We start from the raw sequence: 26,739 nt of genomic DNA, 5'->3' as shown, positions 1-26,739 counted from the left end.
AGGATGCAGTCTCAGAATTGTGATGTCATCACTTATTATTTAAAGGGCCTCTGTTCAGTATGCTTTGCCCTTGCGTTGTCTCAGACCTTTTTTGTGAGAGCTCCTGTGTATTACCTGGCTGTCTGACGTCCCTCCTGGTTCCTGATTCCTGGCTTGTTCCTGACTCTGCTGTTCTCCTTGTTCCTGATTCCGGCTCGTCTGACTACTCGCTTTGGCTCCTAACTCGGCTCGTCTGACTACCAGCTCTGGTTTTTATTCCTGGCTTGTTATTTGTTTTGTGGACTTTTTATTATTTTTTATTATTAATAAAGGTGTGATTATTTTTGCACTTCTCGTCTCAGACCGATTCCTGGCACCCTGACAATTATATTAAACCAATTTTTCTTTAAAGAGAAAAAAGAAAGAAAAAACATTGTCCTGGCAGTCACGTGTGCCAACAACTGCATGTCTAAAAATAAAACCATTTAGCCTGAAATGAAACCAGTGTTGAAAAGGCTCAAAATAAATAAAATCAAAGAACCTTTCAGAAGGAACAAAGGGAAAGAGAGAATGAAAACAAGAAAGAACATACCTTTTTATTCAGCTTAAGCCATGTAGAGTAACCCTTGCTATCCACATACTGAAGTCCGAAGAACCATACTTCCCGTAGACCAACTGTTTTTACCACCTTAAAATGTAAATGTACAAAAATAAAATGAATGCTGTAAACAGAGCTTTAGCAGTAATTCTAAAAAGTTACATACTCATGTACTGAAACGTCTGCTAGTGAAAGAGGCTAACCATTTAAAAAAATAAAATAAAGGTGTAATAGCAATTAATATTAAAACATTATCATTATCCTTATGGCAGGACTTGGACAGCTCTCAGTAGTTTGATAATTTTACTGTTAAATGTTTATATTTTGTTTGTATTTTTAAGAGTTATATAAATCACTTAAAGTGATAGGAAAGTCAAAATAAATCTTGCATGATTAAGATAGAGCATGTCATTTTAAGACACTTAAATTCACTTCTATTTTCAAATGTGCTTTGTTCTCTTTGTATGAAAAAGAATACGCACATATCCTACACTAGTGGGAGCTAGTTGCCGATTGGTGCCAGCACACATTTGTCTCTTGTGATTGGTTAACCAGATATGTCCAGCTAGCTGTCAGTAGTGCAATGCTGTTTCTTCAGCAATGGATAACAAGATAATGAAGCAAATTTGATAATAGAATTAAATTAGAAAGATGTTTGAAATTGTATGTTCTATCCTAATCAAGAAAGAAAATGTTGGGGTTTCCTGTCCCTTTAAAGGCAAACAATTTATTTTTCATTTTAAGTATACTGTATCATCTAGCATTCGAGATTTTAAAATACAGTAAAGTCAAAAGACAAATAAAACTATTAAAGCTACCTGGTCAAATAGTTGTTTACCAGTAGTATTCGGCTGGATAGCAAATTCTAACTCCGCATCCATGGTGGTAACCCGTACATTGATCTGCATGAAGAAAAAAAAACAAAAAAAAAAACAGTATTACATCTGAATGTAACTACACTATTTTATACAAAATAAATACATAGAAATGCCAATAACATTGAGCTTTTTGCTCCTTTACTGCACCATATGCTTTGAATCAACTTACTAGATTGATTTACACAAGTTATAGATTATATTTTCTTATAGGTGGAAAAAAAAAATTACAGAACAGTTTTGTCAGTTTTCCCAATCCTCAGTACATTCTATCCTTCAAATTCTAGAATCAGGTTTAAATTTACAATATTCAATTTCTAAAGAAAATGCATGAGTTTTTTTTTCTTTTATTGTATTTTATTGAATTTTAATATCAATACAGTATCCATGACGATAGATCAGTATAAGTCATTTATGAACAGAAATAAAATAAATAACTAATTTAAAAAAAAAAGAAAGAACGAACAGGAGATAACGTCAGGCAGTTATAGTTGCTAGTGTGGCAGATAAATACAATAACTGTTATACATATACAGTATATTATTGTTATTCTAACAGTCTACATATCAATTGTGGGGTCTGTGGTAGACTTGCAATGCTGCAACCCAAAAAAAAAAAAAAAACTTGCCATAAGCTTTTATGTTAGGTTGAGTGTTTATAGGTAATAATTTTAAATATTGAAATGATAAAAAATAAATGATTCTTAGTTTCAAGATAACATAGAAATCTTGACAGTTGCCAGTATCAAAAGTACTGCTGATTCAGGCACAGGTAGAAAGATAAAACTTCAGAAATGTACTACTGCCTGCAAAACATTCTTACCAAATGCTGCTGGGAAGGAATGAAAACCTGCAAAACTGATAAAAACCATAGGAAGTATATGCAAGACCAGGTAAAAACCATAGGAAGTATATGCAAGACCAGATATTTGCCATACAAATTCCTTCAGCAGAAATGTAATGTATCTGTCCCATGATAAAATTAATGCGGTAGTGAGAATTTCAACTTCCCCGGTCTCGTCTGGGTTGCACGCAAGCGTAGAAAACATAATTTATGCTTACCTGATACATTTATTTCTCTTGTAGTGTAGTCAGTCCACGGGTCATCCATTACTTATGGAATATATCTCTTCCTAACAGGAAGCTGCAAGAGGATCACCCAAAGCAGAGCTGCTATATAGCTCCTCCCCTCACATGTCATATTCAGTCATTCGACCAAAGCAGACGAGAAAGGAGAAACCATAGGGTGCAGTGGTGACTGGAGTTTAATTAAAATTTAGATCTGCCTTAAAGACAGGGCGGGCCGTGGACTGACTACACTACAAGAGAAATAAATTTATCAGGTAAGCATAAATTATGTTTTCTCTTGTTAAGTGTAGTCAGTCCATGGGTCATCCATTACTTATGGAATACCAATACCAAAGCTAAAGTACACGGATGAAGGGAGGGACAAGGCAGGAACATTAAACAGAAGGAACCACTGCCTGAAGTACCTTTCTCCCAAAAAATAGCCTCCGAAGAAGCAAAAGTGTCAAATTTGTAAAATTTTGAAAAAGTGTGAAGTGAAGACCAAGTTGCAGCCTTGCAAATCTGATCAACAGAGGCCTCATTTTTAAAGGCCCAGGTGGAAGCCACAGCTCTAGTAGAATGAGCTGTAATCCTTTCAGGAGGCTGCTGTCCAGCAGTCTCATAGGCTAAACGTATTATGCTACGAAGCCAAAAAGAGAGAGAGGTAGCCGAAGCCTTTTGACCTCTTCTCTGTCCAGAGTAAACGACAAACAGGGAAGAAGTTTGACGAAAATCTTTAGTTGCCTGCAAATAGAACTTCAGGGCACGGACTACGTCCAGATTATGCAAAAGTCGTTCCTTCTTTGAAGAAGGGTTAGGACACAGTGATGGAACAACAATCTCTTGATTGATATTCCTGTCAGTAACTACCTTAGGTAAGAACCCAGGTTTAGTACGCAGAACTACCTTGTCTGAATTAAAAATCAGATAAGGAGAATCACAATGTAAGGCAGATAACTCACAGACTCTTCGAGCCGAGGAAATAGCCATCAAAAACAGAACCTTCCAGGATAACAGCTTGATATCAATGGAATGAAGGGGTTCAAATGGAACGCCTTGAAGAACGTTAAGAACTAAGTTTAAGCTCCACGGCGGAGCAACAGTCTTAAACACAGGCTTAATCCTAGCTAAAGCCTGACAAAAAGCCTGAACGTCTGGAACTTCAGCCAGACGTTTGTGTAGAAGAATAGACAGAGCAGAAATCTGTCCCTTTAACGAACTAGCAGATAAGCCCTTTTCTAAACCCTCTTGTAGAAAGGACAATATCCTAGGAATCTTAACCTTACTCCATGAGTAACTCTTGGATTCGCACCAATATAAATATTTACGCCATATCTTATGGTAAATTTTTCTGGTAACAGGCTTCCTAGCCTGTATTAAGGTATCAATAACCGACTCCGAGAAGCCACGCTTTGATAGAATCAAGCGTTCAATCTCCATGCAGTCAGCCTCAGAGAAATTAGATTTGGATGGTTGAAAGGACCCTGAATTAGAAGGTCCTGTCTCAGAGGCAGAGACCACGGTGGACAGGACGACATGTCCACTAGGTCTGCATACCAGGTCCTGCGTGGCCACGCAGGCGCTATCAGAATCACCGAAGCTCTGTCCTGTTTGATCTTGGCAATCAAACGAGGAAGCATCGGGAATGGTGGAAACACATAAGCCATGTTGAAGACCCAAGGGGCTGTCAGAGCATCTATCAGCACCGCTCCCGGGTCCCTGGACCTGGATCCGTAACAAGGAAGCTTGGCGTTCTGGCGAGACGCCATGAGATCCAGATCTGGTTTGCCCCAACGATGAATCAGTTGAGCAAAGACCTCCGGATGAAGTTCCCACTCCCCCGGATGAAAAGTCTGGCGACTTAGAAAATCCGCCTCCCAGTTCTCCACGCCTGGGATGTAAATCGCTGACAGGTGGCAAGAGTGAGACTCTGCCCAGCGAATTATCTTTGAGACTTCCAACATCGCTAGGGAACTTCTGGTTCCCCCTTGATGGTTGATGTAAGCCACAGTCGTGATGTTGTCCGACTGAAATCTGATGAACCTCAGAGTTGCTAACTGAGGCCAAGCTAGGAGAGCATTGAATATTGCTCTTAATTCCAGAATATTTATTGGGAGGAGTTTCTCCTCCTGAGTCCATAATCCCTGAGCCTTCAGGGAGTTTCAGACTGCGCCCCAGCCTAGAAGGCTGGCGTCTTGTTACAATCGTCCAATCTGGCTTGCGAAAGGTCATCCCCTTGGACAGATGTGGCCGAGAAAGCCACCATTTAAAGTAACATCAATGCAATTAGTACACAAATTTCTATTGGGCTCCACATTGGCCTTTAAACATAGTGAACAAAGAGATTCATCTGTGTCAGACATGTTTAAACAGACTAGCAATGAGACTAGCAAGCTTGGAAATACTTTTCTAAATAAATTTACAAGCAATATAAAAAACGCTACTGTGCCTTTAAGAAGCACAAAAAGCGGTCACAGTTGAAATAACAATGAACCAAAATAGTTATAGCAACCAATTTTTCACAGTAAATGTATTAAGTTAGCAAAGGATTGCACCCACCAGCAAATGGATGATTAACCCCTTAATACCCAAAAACGGATAACAATTTAATAATTAACGTTTTTATCACAGTCAAAACACAATGTCACAGGTCTGCTGTGACTGATTACCTCCCTCAAAATGAATTTTGAAGACCCCTGAGCTCTCTAGAGACGATCTGGATCATGGAGGATGAAGTAGACAGATTGTGACTGAATTTTTACTGCGCAAAAAAGCGCTAAAATAGGCCCCTCCCACTCATATTACAACAGTGGGGAAGCTCAGATAACTGTTTCTATGCAGAAAACAAAGATGGCCATGTGGTAAAAAATCATGCCCCGATAAGTTTTATCACCAAGTACCTCACAAAAAACGATTAACATGCCAGTAAACGTTTTAAACATACATTTGAAAAGTTATGAATTGTTATTAATAAGCCTGCTACCAGTCGCTTTTACTGCAGTTAAGGCTCATAACATTATTTCAGTATTAACAGTATTTTCAATTCCATTCCTTAGAAAAATACATTCAGTGTACACACACTCATCAGCCTAATACCAGTCGCTATCACTGCATTTAAGGCTGAAATTACTTTACATTGGTATCAGCAGTATTTTCTCAGTCAATTCCATTCCTCAGAAAAATAATTACTGCACATACCTCGTTTGCAGGGGGACCCTGCATGCTATTCCCCTTTTCTGAAGTTACCTCACTCCTCAGATGAGAACAGCCAGTGGATCTTAGTTACGTCTGCTAAGATCATAGAAAACGCAGGCAGATTCTTCTTCTAATGCTGCCTGAGAACAAACAGCACACTCCGGTGCCATTTAAAATAAACTTTTGATTGTAGAAATAAACTAAGTTAAAAAACACCACAGACCTCTCACAGCGACCTATCTTTAGTTAGGCTGCAAGAGAATGACTGAATATGACATGTGAGGGGAGGAGCTATATAGCAGCTCTGCTTTGGGTGATCCTCTTGCAGCTTCCTGTTAGGAAGAGATATATTCCATAAGTAATGGATGACCCGTGGACTGACTACACTTAACAAGAGAAACATAATTTATGCAAGAACTTACCTTATAAATTCATTTATTTCATATTGGCAAGAGACCATGAGCTAGTGACATATGGGATATACAATCTTACCAGGAGGGGCAAAGTTTAGCAAACCTCAAAATGCCTATAAATACACCCCTCACCACACCACCCACAATTCAGTTTAAAGGGACAGTCAAGTCCAAAAAAAAACCTCATGTTTCAAATAGAGCATGCAATTTTAAACAACTTTCCAATTTACTTTTATCACCAATTTTGCTTTGTTCTTTTGGTATTCTTAGTTGAAAGCTAGACCTAGGAAGGCTCATATGATAATTGTTAAGCCCTTGAAGGACGCCTCTAATCACATGCTTTTGTATTTGCTTTTCACAGCAGGGGAGAGCTAGTTCAGGTAAACCCTATAGATAACATTGTGATCACGCCCGTGAATTGTGGCAGACACTGCACTAATTGGCTAAAATAAAAGTCAATAGATAATAAATAAAATCTCATGTGATCAGAGGGCTGTCAAAAGATGTTTAGATACAATGTAATCACAGAGGTAAAAGTATATTAATATAACTGTGTTGGTTATGCAAAACTGGGGAAAGGGTAAAAAAGGGATTATCTATCTTTTAAAACAAAAATTCTGGTGTTGACTGTCCCTTTAATGAAAAGCCAAGTAGTGGGGTGATAAAGAAAGGAGTATTAAGCATCAACAAAGGAATTTGGAAATAATTGTGATTTATACAAAAAATCATAACCACCGTAAAAAGGGTGGGTCTCATGGACTCTTGCCAATATGAAAGAAATGTAATTATCAGGTAAGTTCTTACATAAATTATGTTTTCTTTCATGTAATTGGCAAGAGTCCATGAGCTAATGACGTATGGGATAGTAATACCCAAGATGGGAAACTGCACAGAAGAGCCACTAGAGAGGGAGGGATAAAATAATAACAGCCATTGTCCGCTGAAAAAAATAAATCCACAACCCAAAATATAAGTTTATTCTCATAATGAAAAGAAAAAACTTAAACATAAGCAGAGGAATCAAACTGCTGCCTGAAAAACATTTCTACCAAAAACTGCTTCCGAAGAAGCAAATACATAAAAGAATTTAGTAAATAAATGTATGCAAAGAAGACCAAGTTGCTGCTTTGCAAATCTGATCAACTGAAGCTTCATTCTTAAAAGCCCACAAAGTGGAGACTGATCTAGTAGAATGAGCTGTAATTCTCTGAGGCGGGGCCTGACCCGACTCCAAATAAGCGTGATGAATCAAAAGCTTTAACCAAGATGCCAAGGAAATGGCAGAAGCCTTCTGACCTTTCTTAGAACCAGAAAAGATAACAAATAGAATAGAAATCTTCCTGAAATCTTTAGTAGCTTCAACATAATAATATTTCAAAGCTCTTCAACCACATCCAAAGAATGTAAGGATCACTCCAAAGAATTCTTAGGATTAGGACACAAAGAAGGGACAACAATGTCTCTATTAATGTTGTTAGAAAACGTTAGGTAGAAATTTAATGAAGTCCGCAAAACTGCCTTATCCTGATGGAAAATCAGAAAAGGAGATTCACAAGAAAGAGCAGATAATTATGAAACTCTTCTAGCATATGAGATGGCCAAAAGGAACAACACTTTACAAGAAAGTAGTTTAAATGTCCAAAGAATGCATAGGCTCAAACGGAGGAGCCTGTAAAGCCTTCAAAACCAAATTAAGACTCCAAGGAAGAGAGATTGATTTAATGACAGGCTTGATACAGACCAAAGCCTGTACAAAACAGTGAATATCAGGAATATCATCTTAGCAATCTTTCTGTGAAATAAAACAGAAAGAGCAGAGATTTGTCCCTTCAAGGAACTTGCAGACAAACCATCATCCAAACCATCCTGAAGAAACTGTAAAATTCTAGGAATTCTAAAAGAATGCCAGGAGAATTTATGAGAAGAACACCATGAAATGTAAGTCTTCCAAACTCGATAATAATTCTTCCTAGAAACAGATTTACGAGCCTGTAACATAGTATTAATCACTGAGTCAGAGAAACCTCTATGACTAAGCACTAGGCGTTCAATTTCCATACCTTTAAATTTAATGATTTGAGATCCTGATGGAAAAACAGAGCTTGAGACAGAAGGTCTGGCCTTAAAAGGACAGTCTACACCAGAATTTTTATTGTTTTAAAAGATAGATAATCCCTTTATTACCGTTTCCCAGTTTTGCATAACCAACACAGTTATATTAATATACTTTTAACCTCTGTGATTATCTTGTATCTAAGCCTCTGCAAACTGCCCCTTTATTTCAGTTCTTTTGACAGACTTGCAGTTTAACCAATCAGTGCCTGCTCCCAGAAAATTTCACGTCCATGACCACAGTGTTATCTATATGAAACACATGAACTAACACCCTCTAGTGGTGAAAAACTGTTAAAATGCATTCTGAAAAGAGGTAGCCTTCAAGGTCTAAGAAATTTGCATATGAACCTCCTAGGTTAAGCTTTCAACTAAGAATACCAAGGGAACAAAGCAAAATTGGTGATAAAAGTAAATTGTTTAAAATTACATGCCATATCTGAATCATGAAAGTTTATTTTGGACTAGACTGTCCCTTTAATGGAAGTGGCCAAGGTTGGCAACTGGACATCCGAACAAGATCCGCATACTAAAACCTGTGAGGCCATGCTGGAACTACCAGCAACACAAACGATTGTTCCATGATGATTTTGGAGATTACTCTTGGAAGAAGAACTAGAGGCTGGAAAATATAAGCAGGTTGGTAACACCAAGGAACTGTTAACACATCCACTGCTTCTGCCTGAGTATCCCTGGACCTGGACAGGTACCTGGGTAGTTTCTTGTTTAGATGGTAAGCCATCAGATCTATTTCTGGAAGATCCCACATCTAAACAATCTGAGAAAACACATCTGGATGGAGCAACCACCCCCCCCCCCCCCGGATGTAAAGTCTGATGGCTGAGATAATCCGCTTCCCAATTGTCTATACCTGGGATGTGAACCACAGAAATTAGACAGGAGTTAGATTTCACCCAAGCAAGTATCCGAGATACTTCTTTCATAGCTTGGGGACTGTGAGTCCCACCCTGATGATTGACATATGCCACAGTTGTGATATTGTCTGTCTGAAAACAAATGAACGGTTCTCTCTTCAACAGAGGCCAAACCTGAAGAGCCCTGAAAATAGCACAGAGTTCAAAAATATTGATTGGTAACCTCGCCTCTTGAGATTTCCAAACCCCTTGTGCTGTCAGAGATCCCCAGACAGCTCCCCAACCTGAAAGACTTGCATCTGTTGTGATCACAGTCCAGGTTGGACAAACAAAAGAGGCCCCTTGAACTATACGATGGTGATCTAGCCACCAAGTCAGAGAGAGTCGAATATTGGGATTTAAGGATATTAATTGTGATATCTTTGTATAATCCCTGCCCCATTGGTTCAGCATACAAAGCTGGAGAGGTCTCATATGAAAACGAGCAAAGGGGATTGCATCCGATGCTGCAGTCATGAGACCTAAAATTTCCATGCACATAGCTACTGAAGGGAATGATTGAGACTGAAGGTTCCGACAAGCTGAAACCAATTTTAATAGTCTCTTGTCTGTTAGAGACAGAGTCATGGACACTGAATCTATCTGGAAACCTAAAAACATAATTTATGTAAGAACTTACCTGATAAATTCATTTCTTTCATATTAGCAAGAGTCCATGAGCTAGTGACGTATGGGATATACATTCCTACCAGGAGGGGCAAAGTTTCCCAAACCTCAAAATGCCTACAAATACACCCCTCACCACACCCACAAATCAGTTTAACGAATAGCCAAGAAGTGGGGTGATAAGAAAAAAGTGCGAAAGCATAAAAAATAAGGAATTGGAATAATTGTGCTTTATACAAAAAAAATCATAACCACCACAAAAAAGGGTGGGCCTCATGTACTCACAATAACTCATAATAACAGGTTTTATACGAACCAAAGCTTGTACAAAACAATGAATATCAGGAAGATTAGCAATCTTTCTGTGAAAAAGAACAGAAAGAGCAGAGATTTGTCCTTTCAAGTTACTTGCAGACAAACCTTTATCCAAACCATCCTGAAGAAACTGTAAAATTCTCGGAATTCTAAAAGAATACCAGGAAAAATGATGAGAAAGACACCAAGAAATATAAGTCTTCCAGACTCTATAATATATCTCCCTAGATACAGATTTACGAGCCTGTAACATAGTATTAATCACAGAGTCAGAGAAACCTCTTTGACTAAGAATCAAGCGTTCAATCTCCATACCTTTAAATTTAAGGATTTGAGATCCTGATGGAAAAAAGGACCTTGCGACAGAAGGTCTGGTCTTAACGGAAGAGTCCACGGTTGGCAAGAAGCCATCCGGACAAGATCCGCATACCAAAACCTGTGAGGCCATGCTGGAGCTACCAGCAGAACAAACGAGCATTCCTTCAGAATCTTGGAGATCACTCTTGGAAGAAGAACTAGAGGCGGAAAGATATAGGCAGGATGATACTTCCAAGGAAGTGACAATGCATCCACTGCTTCCGCTTGAGGATCCCTGGATCTGGACAGATACCTGGGAAGTTTCTTGTTTAGATGAGAGGCCATCAGATCTATTTCTGGAAGTCCCCACATTTGAACAATCTGAAGAAATACCTCTGGGTGAAGAGACCATTCGCCCGGATGCAACGTTTGGCGACAGATAATCCGCTTCCCAATTGTCTATGCCTGGGATATGGACCGCAGAAACTAGACAGGAGCTGGATTCCGCCCAAACCAGAATTCGAGATACTTCTTTCATAGCTAGAGGACTGTGAGTCCCTCCTTGATGATTGATGTATGCCACAGATGTGACATTGTCTGTCTGAAAACAAATGAACGATTCTCTCTTTAGAAGAGGCCAAGACTGAAGAGCTCTGAAAATTGCACGGAGTTCCAAAATATTGATCGGTAATCTCACCTCCTGAGATTCCCAAACCCCTTGTGCCGTCAGAGACCCCCACACAGCTCCCCAACCATTAAGACTTGCATCTGTTGAAATTACAGTCCAGGTCGGAAGAACAAAAGAAGCCCCCTGAACTAAATGATGGTGATCTGTCCACCACGTCAGAGAGTGTCGTACAATCGGTTTTAAAGATATTAATTGAGATATCTTTGTGTAATCCCTGCACCATTGGTTCAGCATACAGAGCTGAAGAGGTCGCATGTGAAAACGAGCAAAGGGGATCGCGTCCGATGCAGCAGTCATAAGACCTAGAATTTCCATGCATAAGGCTACCGAAGGGAATGATTGTGACTGAAGGTTTCGACAAGCTGATATCAATTTTAGACGTCTCTTGTCTGTCAAAGATAGAGCCATGGACACTGAATCTATCTGGAAACCCAAAAAGGTTTGTCTGAGGAATCAATTAACTTTTTAGTAAATTGATCCTCCAACCATGATCTTGAAGAAACAACACAAGTCGATTCGTATGAGATTCTGCTAAATGTGAAGACTGAGCAAGTACCAAGATATCGTCCAAATAAGGAAATACCACAATACCCTGTTCTCTGATTACAGACAGAAGGGCACCGAGAACCTTTGTAAACATTCTTGGAACTGTTGCTAGGCCAAACGGCAGAGCCACAAACTGGTAATGCTTGTCTAGGAAAGAGAATCTCAGAAACTGATAGTGATCTGGATGAATCGGAATATGCAGATATGCATCCTGTAAATCTATTGTAGACATATAATGCCCTTGCTGAACAAAAGGCAGGATAGTCCTTACAGCTACCATTTTGAATGTTGGTATCCTTACATAACGATTCAATATTTTTAAATCCAGAACTGGTCTGAAGGAATTCTCCTTCTTTGGTACAATGAAGAGATTTGAATAAAACCCCAGCCCCTGTTCCAGAACTGGAACTGGCATAATTACTCCAGCCAACTCTAGATCTGAAACACATTTCAGAAATGCTTGAGCCTTCGCTGGATTTACTGGGACATGGGAAAGAAAAAATCTTTTTGCAGGAGGTCTTATCTTGAAACCAATTCTGTACCCTTCTGAAACAATGTTCTGAATCCAAAGATTGTGAACGGAATTGATCCAAATTTCTTTGAAAAAACGTAATCTGCCCCCTACCAGCTGAGCTGGAATGAGGGCCGCACCTTCATGTGGACTTAGGAGCTGGCTTTGATTTTCTAAAAGGCTTGGATTTATTCCAGACTGGAGATGGTTTCCAAACTGATACCGCTCCCGAGGATGAAGGATCAGGCTTTTGTTCCTTGTTGTGACGAAAGGAACGAAAACGATTATTAGACCTGAATTTACCTTTAGACTTTTTATCCTGTGGTAAAAAAGTTCCTTTCCCTCCAGTAACAGTTGAGATAATAGAATCCAACTGAGAACCAAATAATTTATTACCCTGGAAAGAAAGGGAAAGCAGAGTAGACTTAGAAGACATATCAGCATTCCAAGTTTTAAGCCATAAAGCTCTTCTAGCTAAAATAGCTAGAGACATATACCTGACATCAACTCTAATGATATCAAAGATGGCATTACAAATAAAATTATTAGCATGTTGAAGCAGAATAATAATGCTATGAGAATTATGATCTGTTACTTGTTGCGCTAAAGCTTCCAACCAAAAAGTTGAAGCTGCAGCAACATCTGCCAAAGATATAGCAGGTCTAAGAAGATTACCTGAACACAAATAAGCTTTTCTTAGAAAGGATTCAATTTTCCTATCTAAAGGATCCTTAAAGGAAGTACCATCTGCCGTAGGAATAGTAGTACGCTTAGCAAGAGTAGAGACAGCCCCATCAACCTTAGGGATTTTGTCCCAAAATTCTAATCTGTCAGATGGCACAGGATATAATTGCTTAAAACGTTTAGAAGGAGTAAATGAATTACCCAAATTATTCCATTCCCTGGAAATTACTTCAGAAATAGCACCAGGAACAGGAAAAACTTCTGGAATAACTACAGGAGATTTAAAAACCTTATCTAAACGTTTAGATTTAGTATCAAGAGGACCAGAATCCTCAATTTCTAATGCAATTAGGACTTCTTTAAGTAAAGAACGAATAAATTCCATTTTAAATAAATATGAAGATTTATCAGCATCAACCTCTGAGACAGAATCCTCTGAACCAGAAGAACCACTATCAGAATGATGATGTTCATTTAAAAATTCATCTTAACAATGAGAAGTTTTAAAAGACTTTTTATGTTTACTAGAAGGAGAAATAACAGACATAGCCTTCTTAATGGATTTAGAAACAAAATCTCTTATGTTATCAGGAACACTCTGAGTATTAGATGTTGACGGAACAGCAACAGGTAATGAAACTTTACTAAAGGAAATATTATCTGCATTAGCAAGTTTGTCATGACATTCAACACAAACAACAGCTGGAGGAATAGCTACCAAAAGTTTACAGCAGATACACTTAGCTTTGGTAGCTCCAGCACCAGGCAGCGATTTTCCAAAAGTATCTTCTGATTCAGTTGCAACGTGGGACATCTTGCAATATGTAATAGAAAAAACAACATATAAAGCAAAATTAATCAAATTCCTTAAATGACAGTTTCAGGAATGGGAAAAAATGCCAGTGAACAAGCTTCTAGCAACCAGAAACAATAAATAATGAGACTTAAATAATGTGGAGACAAAAGTGACGCCCATATTTTTTTTAGCTCCAAATAAGACGCCCACATTATTTGGCGCCTAAATGCTTTTGGCGCCAAAAATGACGCCACATCCGGAACGCCGACACTTTTGCCGCAAAAGAACGGAAATGACGCAACTTCCGGCGACACGTATGACGCCGGAAACAGAAAAAAATTTTGCGCCAAAAAAGTCCGCGCCAAGAATGATGCAATAAAATGAAGCATTTTCAGCCCCCGCGAGCCTAACAGCCCACAGGGAAAAAGTCAAATTTTAAGGTAAGAAAAAAATGATTGATTCAAATGCATTATCCCAAATATGAAACTGACTGTCTGAAATAAGGAATGTTGAACATCCTGAGTCAAGGCAAATAAATGTTTGAATACATATATTTAGAACTTTATAAAAAAGTGCCCAACCATAGCTTAGAGTGTCACAGAAAATAAGACTTACTTACCCCAGGACACTCATCTACATGATGTAGAAAGCCAAACCAGTACTGAAACGAGAATCAGTAGAGGTAATGGTATATATAAGAGTATATCGTCGATCTGAAAAGGGAGGTAAGAGATGAATCTCTACGACCGATAACAGAGAACCTATGAAATAGACCCCGTAGAAGGAGATCATTGAATTCAAATAGGCAATACTCTCCTCACATCCCTCTGACATTCACTGCATGCTGAGAGGAAAACCGGGCTCCAACCTGCTGCGGAGCGCATATCAACGTAGAATCTAGCACAAACTTACTTCACCACCTCCATAGGAGGCAAAGTTTGTAAAACTGATTTGTGGGTGTGGTGAGGGGTGTATTTGTAGGCATTTTGAGGTTTGGGAAACTTTGCCCCTCCTGGTAGGAATGTATATCCCATACGTCACTAGCTCATGGACTCTTGCTAATTACATGAAAGAAAAGGTGACCCCTTGTCTGAGGAATCAAAGAACTTTTTGGTAAATTGATGCTCAAACCATTTCTTTGAAGAAACAACACTAGTTGATTCGTGTGAGATTCTGCAGAATGTAAAAACTGAGCTACTACCAAGATATCGTCCAAATAAGGAAACACCGCAATACCCCGTTCTCAGATTACAGAGAGTAGGGCACCGAGAACCTTTGAAAAGATTCCTGGAGCCGTCGCTAGGCCAAATGAAAGAGCGACAAATTGGTAATGCTTGTCTAGAAAAGAGAATCTCAGAAACCGATAGTGGTCCGGATGAATCGGAATATGAAGATATGCATCCTGTAAGTCTATTGTAGACATATAATGCCCTTGCTGAACAAAAGGCAGAATTGTCCTTATAGTCACCATTTTGAAAGTTGGCACTCTTACATAACGATTCAAAATTTTCAGATCTAGAACTGGCCTGAATGAATTTTCTTTCTTTGGGACAATGAATAGATTTGAATAAAACCCCAGACCCTGCTCCTGAAACGGAACTGGCATGATTACTAGGGTTGCACCAATACCATTTTTTTAAGACCGAGTACAAGTACCGATATTTTTTTTTCAAATACTCACCGATACCAATTACCGATACTTCTTTTTTAATATCATGACAGTTTTCCAAGCACAATGCAGACTAATGAATTAAGATAGCTTCTTTATAATTATGAACTGTAACTCAAGACATTTTGAAATAATAAAACAGTTTTATTTGTTGTTACAAAGTTCACAGAACATGTTTATAAATAAAAAATATTACAATCAAATATATTAATAATGACAACAATAAATAACAGCTGCAGCAGCTGTGGCAGGAAAGCTACAATTTAAAGGGGTGATTACTGGATGCTATTGGGTTGTATGGTGCCTATATAACATCAATCTGACATTTGTATTTAATACAAAGTAATATAATTTAATTCTGGAAAAAATATTGGGAATGGAGTGTCCCAGTAATCCCCTTTGAGAAAAATGGGGCATCTGAATTCTTCGGACTCAACAGAAAATAGGACTGGTCTTCATATTTTTCCAGGGCTTCTTTTTATTCCCAGTCCTCAGAGTACAGTATGTTTTGAACATACTTGTTCAAGATGAGAACTAACAGTATAACAGGAAATCTAGCTATTTGAATATTTTTAAAAGTTAGTGGCAGGTTCTTTTTAATGAACAGAAGCATCTCTGCATGTTCAGTTATAATTCTGTTTCTGCTATCAGTAAGGACGTTTGACACTAAGCTAAACAGTCTCACTTTTCACACTACTGCATGGGGCAGAAATATATTTTTGGTCCATTTTAGCCAGAGCTGGAAATCTCAGTTTATTAACTGCCCAGTACTTTAGGGGTTTGCCTGAACAAGGTGTATAGTAGCGGCTTTCGGAGCACTGCTCTGACGTACAATAATACAAATAACAGCAATTTGTATTGGCAAAACAGAAGTGAACAAGTTTTAGTTAAGTTTCCACTCCAGCTTAAATGAAATGGGAACATGCAGTTTGAAAAACACCACAAGATGATGTATGGGTAGGAAGTGGAGGTATCGGTTTAAGTATCGGTACTTGTACTCATGCAAATACTTGGTATCTGCACCGATACCGATACTAGTATCGGTATCGGTGCAACCCTAATGATTACCCCTGAAAGCTTCAGGTCTGAAACACACTTCAGAAAAGCCTGAGCCTTTACTGGATTTGCTAGGATCCGTGAGAGAAAAAAATCTTCTCACAGGAGGTCTCACTCTGAATCATATTCGGTTCCTTTAAGAGACAATACTCTGAATCCATTGATTTTGGACAGAATCTGCCCAAATGTTTTGGAAGAATCTTAATCTGCCCCCTACCAGCTGAGCTGGAATGAGGGCCGCACCTTCATGCAGACTTGGGGGCTGGCTTTGGTTTCTTAAACGGTTTGGATTTACTCCAACTTGAAGGTTTCCAATTGGAACCATAATCTTTGGGGGGGAAGGATTAGGTTTCTGTTCCTTATTTTGTCGAAAGGAACGAAAACGGTTAGAAGCTTTAGATTTACCCTTAGGTCTTTTATCCTGAGGCAAAAAAACTCCCTTCCCCCCAGTGACAGTTGAAATAATCGAATCCAACTGAGAACCAAATAACTTATTACCTTTGAAAGAAAGAGATAGTAATCTAGACTTGGATACCATGTCAGCATTCCAATATTTGAGCCACAAAGCTCTTCTAGCTAAAATAGCTAAAGACATAGATTTAACATCAATTTTGAGGATATCAAAAATGGCATCACAGATAAAATGATTAGCATGTTGAAGCAAGGGAACAATGCTAGACAAATCAGGATCCATTTCCTGTTGCGCTAAACTTTCCAACCAAAAAGTTGATGCAGCTGCAACATCAGCCATAGAAATTTCAGGCCTGAGAAGATAGCCAGAATATAAATGAGCTTTCCTTAGATAAGATTCAAGTTTCCTATCTAAAGGGTCTTTAAAAGATAAGATAAGTATTATCTTCCATAGGAATAAGTAGTACGTTTAGCAAGAGTAGAAATAGCCCCATCAACTTTGGGGATCTTTTCCCAAAACTCCAAACTAACTGCTGGCAAAGGATACGATTTTTTAAACCTTGAAGAAGGAATAAAAGAAGTACCAGGTCTACTCCATTCCTTTGAAATCATATCAGAAATAGCATCAGGAACTGGAAAAACCTCTGGAGTAACCACAGGAGGTTTATAAACAGAATTTAAACATTTACTAGTTTTAATATGAAGAGGACTAGTTTCCTCAATATCCAATGTAATCAACACCTCTTAACAAGGAACGAATATACTCCATTTTAAATAAATAAGTAGATTTGTTAGTGTCAATATCTGAGGAAGAATCTTCTAAATCAGATAGATCCTCATCAGAGGAGGATAATTCAGTATGTTGTCGGTCATTTGAAATTTCATCAACTTTATGAGAAGTTTTAAAAGACTTTTTACGTTTATTAGAAGGCGGGATGGCAGACAAAGCCTTCTGAATTGCATCAGCAATAAAATCTTTTATATTCACAGGTATATCATCTACATTAGATGTTGAAGGAACAAAAGGCATTGTACTATTACTGATGGACACATTCTCTGCATGCAAAAGCTTATCATGACAACTATTACATACCACAGCTGGAGATATAATCTCCACAAATTTAAAAAGGATGAACTTAGCTTTGGCAGAACTGTTATCAGGCAACAGGGTTTCAACAGTGGATTCTGAGACAGGCTCAGATTGAGACATCTTGCAAATGTAAGAAAAAACATATAAAGCAAAATTATCAATTTTCTTATTAGGCAGTATCAGGAATAGGAAAAAATGCAAACAGCATAGCCCTCTGATATAGAAAAAGGCAAGAGGCATATAGGAATGGGGTTTTAAATAATGAAATTATTTGGCGGCAAGTATGACACACAACGCAAACTGACAATTTTTTGGCGCCAACAACATCTGGAAATGACACACTCGTGTCATTGTAGATGCAAACTTGTGCAAGGAACTCAGCGTCAAATAAGACGCCGGAAATTACGAATTTGCGTCATCGGACGTACATCCGCGCCAAAAAATTCTCGCGCCAAAAATGACGCAATAAACTTTAGGCTCGCGAGGGTGCAAAATGCTAATTTTGCAAGCAAAAATAAATGAAAAAGCAGTCAATTGAAAAAAGACTATACTCCAGGTAAGAAAAATATTTTCCTAAATATGTTTTTTCCCAAATATGAAACTGATAGTCTGCAAAAGGAAATATACATAAACCTGACTCATGGCAAATATAAGTACAATACATATATTTAGAACTTTTTATTAATGCATAAAGTGCCAAACCATAGCTGAGAGTGTCTTAAGTAATAAAAAAAAAACTTACCAAAGACACCCATCCACATATAGCAGATAGCCAAACCAGTACTGAAACAGTTAGCAGTAAAGGAATATGAGAGTATATCGTCGACCTGAATAAGGGAGGTAGGAGATGAATCTCTACGACCGATAACAGAGAACCTATTAAATAGATCTCCTGCAAGGAAAACCATTGCATTCAATAGTTGATACTCCCTTCACATCCCTCTGACATTCACTGTACTCAGAGGAATCGGGCTTTAAAATGCTGAGAAGCGCATATCAACGTAGAAATCTTAGCACGAACTTACTTCACCACCTCCATAGGAGGCACAGTTTGTAAAACTGAATTGTGGGTGTGGTGAGGGGTGTATTTATAGGCATTTTGAGGTTTGGGAAACTTTGTCCCTCCTGGTAGGATTGTATATCCCATACGGCACTAGCTCATGGACTCTTGCCAATTACATGAAAGAAATAGCGTTGGTGTGCAATGTTAAATAATTTGGGCAGCACATTGCTGCCCGCCAGAGGAGAGCTGGGATAGACAGGGGCAAATATGTACACCACTGTTTGCCCTTGATTAATACATCAATCCCTATGTGGCAACAAGTCCCCCTGAGAATCAACTCCTCATATGGAGACCAAGTACCATAGATGCGCAAATACCTCCACTCATGCACGGAAAATAAAAAAAAGTGCCAGAAAGTGAGGAAAGAACAAATAATTTAGTACCATCAAAAGGAAAAGATTCTTTCACTTGATCGTCTGAATCACCCAATGACATTAACTGATTGAAATTCTAGAGACCTGGTACGTAAGTAGTGAAGACCATTCGAAGATTAATCTCTGCTCAAGTATATAATAATCATCTCATTGTAAATTTGCTACAAAATCTAAAAAAAATGTTTTAAGAATGACATTCCAAAATATTCATGAGCACTGTTCCAACTTCCAAATGAATAATACTAAATATGTAGAGGGCATATTCTAACCCTATACAAAAAACGCATAAATATTTTATTTCCTGCAAGTTTCAAAATTAAAATATCAGGGAATTTTGCAGAAAAAAATAATTTGCTAGGGAATTCTAAAGCAGGGTTCTTCAAACTCCCCCCCCCCCACCCCCAAAACCCAGTACAATGATAGTGAATGCTTTCGCAACCCTATCTTTATTCTTGGTCTGAACATTTCTGAAGAAATATACAACAGGATATCTGGCAAAGAGACTTAAATGTGGCTGTACTATATTACCGATTGTAGTCAAATTTAAAAGTGAAGTAAAAGGTAATACACATAAACAACACACTTACATAAATCACATATACAACAAATACACCACACATGCATGTGTGTGTGACTGTATGTAGTTTGTAAATAAACACAAAAATTGTTTTCTTTCACTATTGACAAATCCACTATTTTTTCGTTGGTATAAATTAAAAATGTATTAATTCTAATCAAGTAATAACTTTTGTGATGTAAAATTTGTTCCTGAAAAGAAAATGATGATCATTGCATGAAATACAAACAATCAATGCAAAGTTCTCATTATGTATGTTTATTTAGAACAATGAAAACCTCTGTTAAACTTTTCACAGTATGTCCTTAAACCTACTGGCATTAGTTACATTAAATAACTTTCTTCTGTAGATAAGGTCATTAATATTCTCTAATTCGATATAAATTCCATATTAACAAAAAGAAAAAACATAATTTATGCTTACCTGATAAATTTATTTCTCTTGTAGTGTGTTCAGTCCACGGGTCATCCATTACTTATGGGATATATTCTCCCCAACAGGAAGTTGCAAGAGGATCACCCAAGCAGAACTGCTATATAGCTCCTCCCCTCACATGTCATATCCAGTCATTCGACCGAAACAAGACGAGAAAGGAGAAACTATAGGGTGCAGTGGTGACTGGAGTTATAATTAAAAATTTAGAACCTACCTCAAAAAGACAGGGCGGGCCGTGGACTGAACACACTACAAGAGAAATAAATTTATCAGGTAAGCATAAATTATGTTTTCTCTTGTTAAGTGGGTTCAGTCCACGGGTCATCCATTACTTATGGGATACCAATACTAAAGCTAAAGTACACGGATGATGGGAGGGACAAGGCAGGAACATTAAACAGAAGGAACCACTGCCTGTAGAACCTTTCTCCCAAAAACAGCCTCCGAAGAAGCAAAAGTGTCAAATTTGTAAAATTTGGAAAAAGTATGAAGTGAAGGCCAAGTTGCAGCCTTGCAAATCTGTTCAACAGAGGCCTCATTCTTAAAGGCCCAGGTGGAAGCCACAGCTCTAGTGGAATGAGCTGTAATTTTTTCAGGAGGCTGCTGTCCAGCAGTCTCATAGGCTAAGCGTATTATGCTACGAAGCCAAAAAGAGAGAGAGGTAGCCGAAGCCTTTTGACCTCTCCTCTGTCCAGAGTAAACGACAAACAGAGAAGAAGTTTGTCGAAAATCTTTAGTTGCCTGTAAGTAGAACTTCAGGGCACGGACCACGTCTAGATTATGCAAAAGACATTCCTTCTTTGAAGAAGGATTAGGACATAACGATGGAACAACAATCTCTTGATTGATATTCCTGTTAGAAACAACCTTAGGTAAAAACCCAGGTTTAGTACGCAGGACTACCTTGTCTGAATGAAAGATCAGATAAGGAGAATCACAATGTAAGGCAGATAACTCAGAGACTCTTCGAGCCGAGGAAATAGCCATCAAAAACAGAACTTTCCAAGATAAAAGCTTAATGGAATGAAGGGGTTCAAACGGAACACCCTGAAGAACTTTAAGAACCAAGTTTAAGCTCCACGGAGGAGCAACAGTTTTAAACACAGGCTTAATCCTAGCCAAAGCCTGACAAAAAGCCTGGACGTCTGGATTCTCTGCCAGACGCTTGTGTAAAAGAATAGACAGAGCAGAAATCTGTCCCTTTAGTGAACTAGCGGATAAGCCCTTTTCTAAACCCTCTTGAAGAAAAGACAATATCCTAGGAATCCTAACCTTACTCCATGAGTAACTCTTGGATTCACACCAATATAAATATTTACGCCATATCTTGTGGTAAATTTTTCTGGTAACAGGTTTCCGAGCCTGTATTAATGTATCAATAACCGAATCCGAAAACCCACGCTTTGATAGAATCAAGCGCTCAATTTCCAAGCAGTCAGCCTCAGAGAAATTAGGTTTGGATGGTTGAAAGGACCCTGAATTAGAAGATCCTGCCTCAGGGGTAGAGACCATGGTGGACAGGACGACATGTCCACTAGGTCTGCATACCAGGTCCTGCGTGGCCACGCAGGCGCCATCAGAATCACCGATACTCTCTCCTGTTTGATCCTGGCAATCAGTCGAGGTAGCAACGGAAAAGGTGGAAACACATAAGCTATGTTGAAAACCCAAGGGGCTGCTAGTGCATCTACCAGCACCGCACCCGGGTCCCTGGACCTGGATCCGTAACAAGGAAGCTTGGCATTCTGGCGAGATGCCATGAGATCCAGATCCGGTTTGCCCCAACGACAAATCAGTTGAGCAAATACCTCCGGGTGGAGTTCCCACTCCCCCGGATGAAAGGTCTGGCGACTTAGAAAATCCGCCTCCCAGTTCTCCACGCCTGGGATGTAGATCGCTGACAGGTGGCAAGAGTGAGACTCTGACCAGCGAATTATCTTCGAGACTTCCAACATCGCTAGGGAACTCCTGGTTCCCCCTTGATGATTGATGTAAGCCACAGTCGTGATGTTGTCCGACTGAAATCTGATGAACCTCAGTGTTGCTAACTGAGGCCAAGCTAAAAGAGCATTGAATATTGCTCTTAATTCTAGAATGTTTATCGGGAGGAGTCTCTCCTCCTGAGTCCACGATCCCTGAGCCTTCAGGGAGTTCCAGACTGCTCCCCAGCCTAGTAGGCTGGCATCTGTTGTTACAATCGTCCAATCTGGTCTGCGAAAAGTCATTCCTTTGGACAGATGAACCCGTGACAACCACCAGAGAAGAGAATCTCTGGTCTCCTGGTCCAGATTTAGCAAAGGGGACAGATCTGAGTAATCCCCGTTCCATTGACTTAGCATGCATAGTTGCAGCGGTCTGAGATGTAGGCGCGCAAATGGCACTATGTCCATTGCCGCGACCATTAAGCCGATTACTTCCATGCACTGAGCTACTGATGGTATTGGAATGGAGTAAAGGACACGGCAAGCATTGAGAATCTTTGATAACCTGGACTCCGTCAGGTAAATCTTCATCTCTACAGAATCTATAAGAGTCCCTAGAAAAGGGACCCTTGTGAGTGGTAACAGAGAACTCTTTTCCACATTCACTTTCCACCCATGCGACCTCAGAAATGCTAGAACTATCTCTGTATGAGACTTTGCATTTTGAAAACTTGACGCTTGTATCAGAATGTCGTCTAGGTACGGAGCCACCGCTATGCCTCGCGGTCTTAGTACCGCCAGAAGTGAGCCCAGAACCTTTGTAAAAATTCTCGGGGCCGTAGCTAACCCGAAGGGAAGAGCTACAAACTGGTAATGCCTGTCTAGAAAGGCAAACCTTAGGTACCGATAATGATCTTTGTGAATCGGTATGTGAAGGTAGGCATCCTTTTAGTCCACTGTGGTCATATATTGACCCTCTTGGATCATGGGTAGGATGGTCCGAATGGTTTCCATCTTGAACGATGGAACCCTTAGGAATTTGTTTAAGATTTTTAAGTCTAAGATTGGTCTGAAGGTTCCCTCTTTCTTGGGAACCACAAACAGATTTGAATAAAACCCTTGCCCCTGTTCCGTTCGCGGAACTGGGTGGATCACTCCCATCACTAAGAGGTCTTGTACACATTGTAGAAATGCCTCTTTCTTTACTAGGTTTGTTGATAACCTTGACAGATGAAACCTCCCTTGTGGAGGAGAAGTTTTGAAATCCAGAAGGTATCCCTGAGATATAATCTTCAACGTCCAGGGATCCTGTACATCTCTTGCCCAAGCCTGGGCAAAGAGAGAAAGTCTGCCCACCACTAGATCCGTCTCCGGAAAGGGGGCCCTGTCTTCATGCTGTCTTAGGGGCGGAAGTAGGCTTTCTGGCCTGCTTGTCCTTGTTCCATGACTGGTTGCCTTTCCAACCCTGTCTGTAACGAGCAGTAGTTCCTTCCTGTTTTGGAATGGAGGAAGTTGATGCTGCTTCTGCCTTGAAATTACGTAAGGCACGAAAATTAGACTGTTTGGCCTTTGATTTGGCCCTGTCCTGAGGAAGGGTGTGGCCCTTACCTCCAGTAATGTCAGCAATAATTTCCTTCAAGCCGGGCCCGAATAAGGTCTGCCCTTTGAAAGGAATGTTTAGTAGTTTAGACTTAGAAGTTACATCTGCTGACCAGGATTTAAGCCATAGCGCTCTGCGCGCCTGTATGGCGAATCCGGAATTCTTAGCCGTAAGTATGGTTAAATGCACTACGGCATCCGAAACAAACGCATTAGCCAGCTTAAGGGTTCCAATCTTGCTCAAAGATTCATCCAATGGTGCTGTGCGAATCGCCTCTTCCAGAGACTCAAACCAGAATGCCGCTGCAGCAGTGACAAGCGCAATGCATGCAAGAGGCTGTAATATAAAACCTTGTTGAACAAACATTTTCTTAAGGAAACCCTCTAATTTTTATCCATTGGATCTGAGAAAGCACAGCTATCCTCCACCGGGATAGTGGTACGCTTGGCTAAAGTAGAAACTGCTCCCTCCACCTTAGGGACCGTCTGCCATAAGTCTCGTGTGGTGGCGTCTATAGGGAACATTTTTCTAAATATCGGAGGAGGGGAAAAAGGCACACCGGGTCTATCCCACTCCTTGCTAATAATCTCTGTAAGCCTCTTTGGTATAGGAAAAACGTCAGTACACACCGGTACCGCATAGTATTTATCCAGCCTACATAATTTCTCTGGGATTGCCACCGTGTCACAATCATTCAGAGCCGCTAACACCTCCCCTATCAACACGAGGAGGTTCTCAAGCTTAAATTTAAAATTTGAAATTTCTGAATCCGGTCTCCCCGAATCAGAACCGTCACCCACAGAATGAAGCTCTCCGTCCTCGTGTTCTGCAAATTGTGACGCAGTATCAGACATGGCTCTCGTGTCATCGGCGCGCTCTGTCCTTAACCCAGAGTTGTCGCGCTTGCCTCTTAACTCGGGCATATTGTATAATACTTCTTTCATAACATTAGCCATATCATGTAAAGTGATTTGTATGGGCCTTGGTGTACTTGGCGCCTCAATCGTACGCACCTCCCGAGCGGGAGACGAAGGTACTGACACGTGAGGAGAGTTAGACGGCATAACTTCCCCCTCGTTGTCTGGTGATAATTTCTTTATCGGTACAGATTGACTTTTATTCAAAGTAATATCAATACAATTGGTACACATATTTCTATTGGGCTCCACATCGGCTTTTAAACATAATGAACAAGCAGATTCCTCTGTATCAGACATGTTTAAACAGACTAGCAATGAAGCTAGCAAGCTTGGAAATTACTTTCAATAAGTTTACAAGCAATATAAAAAACGCTGCAGCGCATTTTTTTTTTTTTTTTTTTAAAACACAGTTGAATAACAAAGAGCTAATTCAGTTATAGTCAACAATTCTTTAAATGTATTAATTAGCAGAGGATTGCACCCATTAGCAAAAGGATGATTAACCCCTCAGTACCCAAAAACGGATATCAAATTAAGATTTAACGCTTTTATCACAGTCAAACACACTGTCACAGGTCTACTGTGACTAATTACCTCCCTCAAAAACGAATTTTGAAGATCCCTGAGCTCTCTGGAGACGTCCTGGATCAAAGAGGAAGAAGCAGGAAGACACTGCTAGAATTTTAACTGCGCAACAAGGCGCTAAAAAAAGGTCCCTCCCACTCCTATTACAACAGTGGGAGACCTGATATAACGGTTTCTATGCAGAAATATACGTTAGCCATGTGGAAAAAAATCATGCCCAAAAAGATTTATCACCAAAGTACCTCACAAAACTATTAACATGCCAGTAAACGTTTTAAAAACAACATTTCAGATGCTGTGTAAAGTTATTACTAAGCCTGCTACCAGTCGCTTCTACTGCAGTTAAGGCTCACACATTATATCAGTATTAAAAGTATTTTTCAGTCAAATTCTAGTCCCTAGAAAATAACTCTACTGTGCATACATTTATCAGCCTGATACCAGTTACTACTACTGCATTTAAGGCTGTACTTACATCATACGGGTAACAGCAGTGTTTTCTTAGTCAATTCCATTCCCAGAAAATATTGTACTGCACATACCTCATTTGCGGGAGACCCCGCATGCTATTCCCATTTTCTGAAGTTACCCCACTCCTCAGAATGTCGAGAACAGCCAGTGGATCTTAGTTACGCCTGCTAAGATCATAGAAAACGCAGGCATTTTCTTCTTCCAAATACTGCCTGAGATAGAAAAAACAGCACACTCCGGTGCCATTTAAAATAAACTTTTGATTGAAGAATAATTAAGTAAAACCTCCAACTCCTCTCGCAACCTCCTTCTTTGTTGAGGGTTGCAAGAGAATGACTGGATATGACATGTGAGGGGAGGAGCTATATAGCAGCTCTGCTTGGGTGATCCTCTTGCAACTTCCTGTTGGGAAGGAGAATATATCCCATAAGTAATGGATGACCCGTGGACTGAACACACTTAACAAGAGAAATGAGTAGAGAGCATGTTAGCATCTGTCCAATGCTTTTATCTATCCCCATATCTCCAGCTTTTAGAACGATTGCATCTGAACCAGACATATTTCACAGCTTCCACACTACTCCCACGATACTGCTCTGCAAATCTAATTTTGCAACACATAATTTGTTTACAGAGACAAACTGTAAACGTACTTACGCCATATAATCCAGTCAAACTGGAGATAAAGCGCAGTTGCTGCAAACCACGAGTATTTCAGTTCTTGACAAATCTGTTTAAAATTTAGGGGCCAGTAAGTACATTTAGGAACCAGACATTTTTAGGAGCCGAAAGTGGGATTTGTATATACATATATGTAGAATAACCCAAAAAATTAGGAGTCAGGGGTAAAATTCTAGGAGCCAGTAGCTCCCAGACTCCTGGGATTGTCGAGCCCTGTTTACGATTGAGATTCAGCCCCGGTAGCAGCCGAAGAGTTAGCGCACCGGT

At 39.5% G+C, this 26,739-nt stretch overlaps 1 protein-coding gene across 1 annotated transcript in view; it reads right to left on the bottom strand.

Moving 5' to 3' along the window:
- Window positions 1-26,739, bottom strand: part of RDX (radixin) — a 471,667-nt gene that overhangs the window by 258,618 nt on the left and 186,310 nt on the right. The window contains exons 3-4 of the mRNA XM_053708539.1: window positions 1,396-1,479; window positions 572-667 (exon numbers count right to left, since the gene is read on the bottom strand). Coding sequence (XP_053564514.1) covers window positions 572-667; window positions 1,396-1,479 — 180 coding nt within the window. The remainder of the gene's footprint in view (window positions 1-571; window positions 668-1,395; window positions 1,480-26,739) is intronic.

This window comes from Bombina bombina, chromosome 3, assembly GCF_027579735.1.
Source record: "Bombina bombina isolate aBomBom1 chromosome 3, aBomBom1.pri, whole genome shotgun sequence".
NCBI classification, from domain to species: Eukaryota; Metazoa; Chordata; class Amphibia; order Anura; family Bombinatoridae; genus Bombina; species Bombina bombina.
The sequence above is the reverse complement of the archived record's forward strand: the minus strand, read 5'-3'. Positions and strand labels throughout refer to the sequence as shown.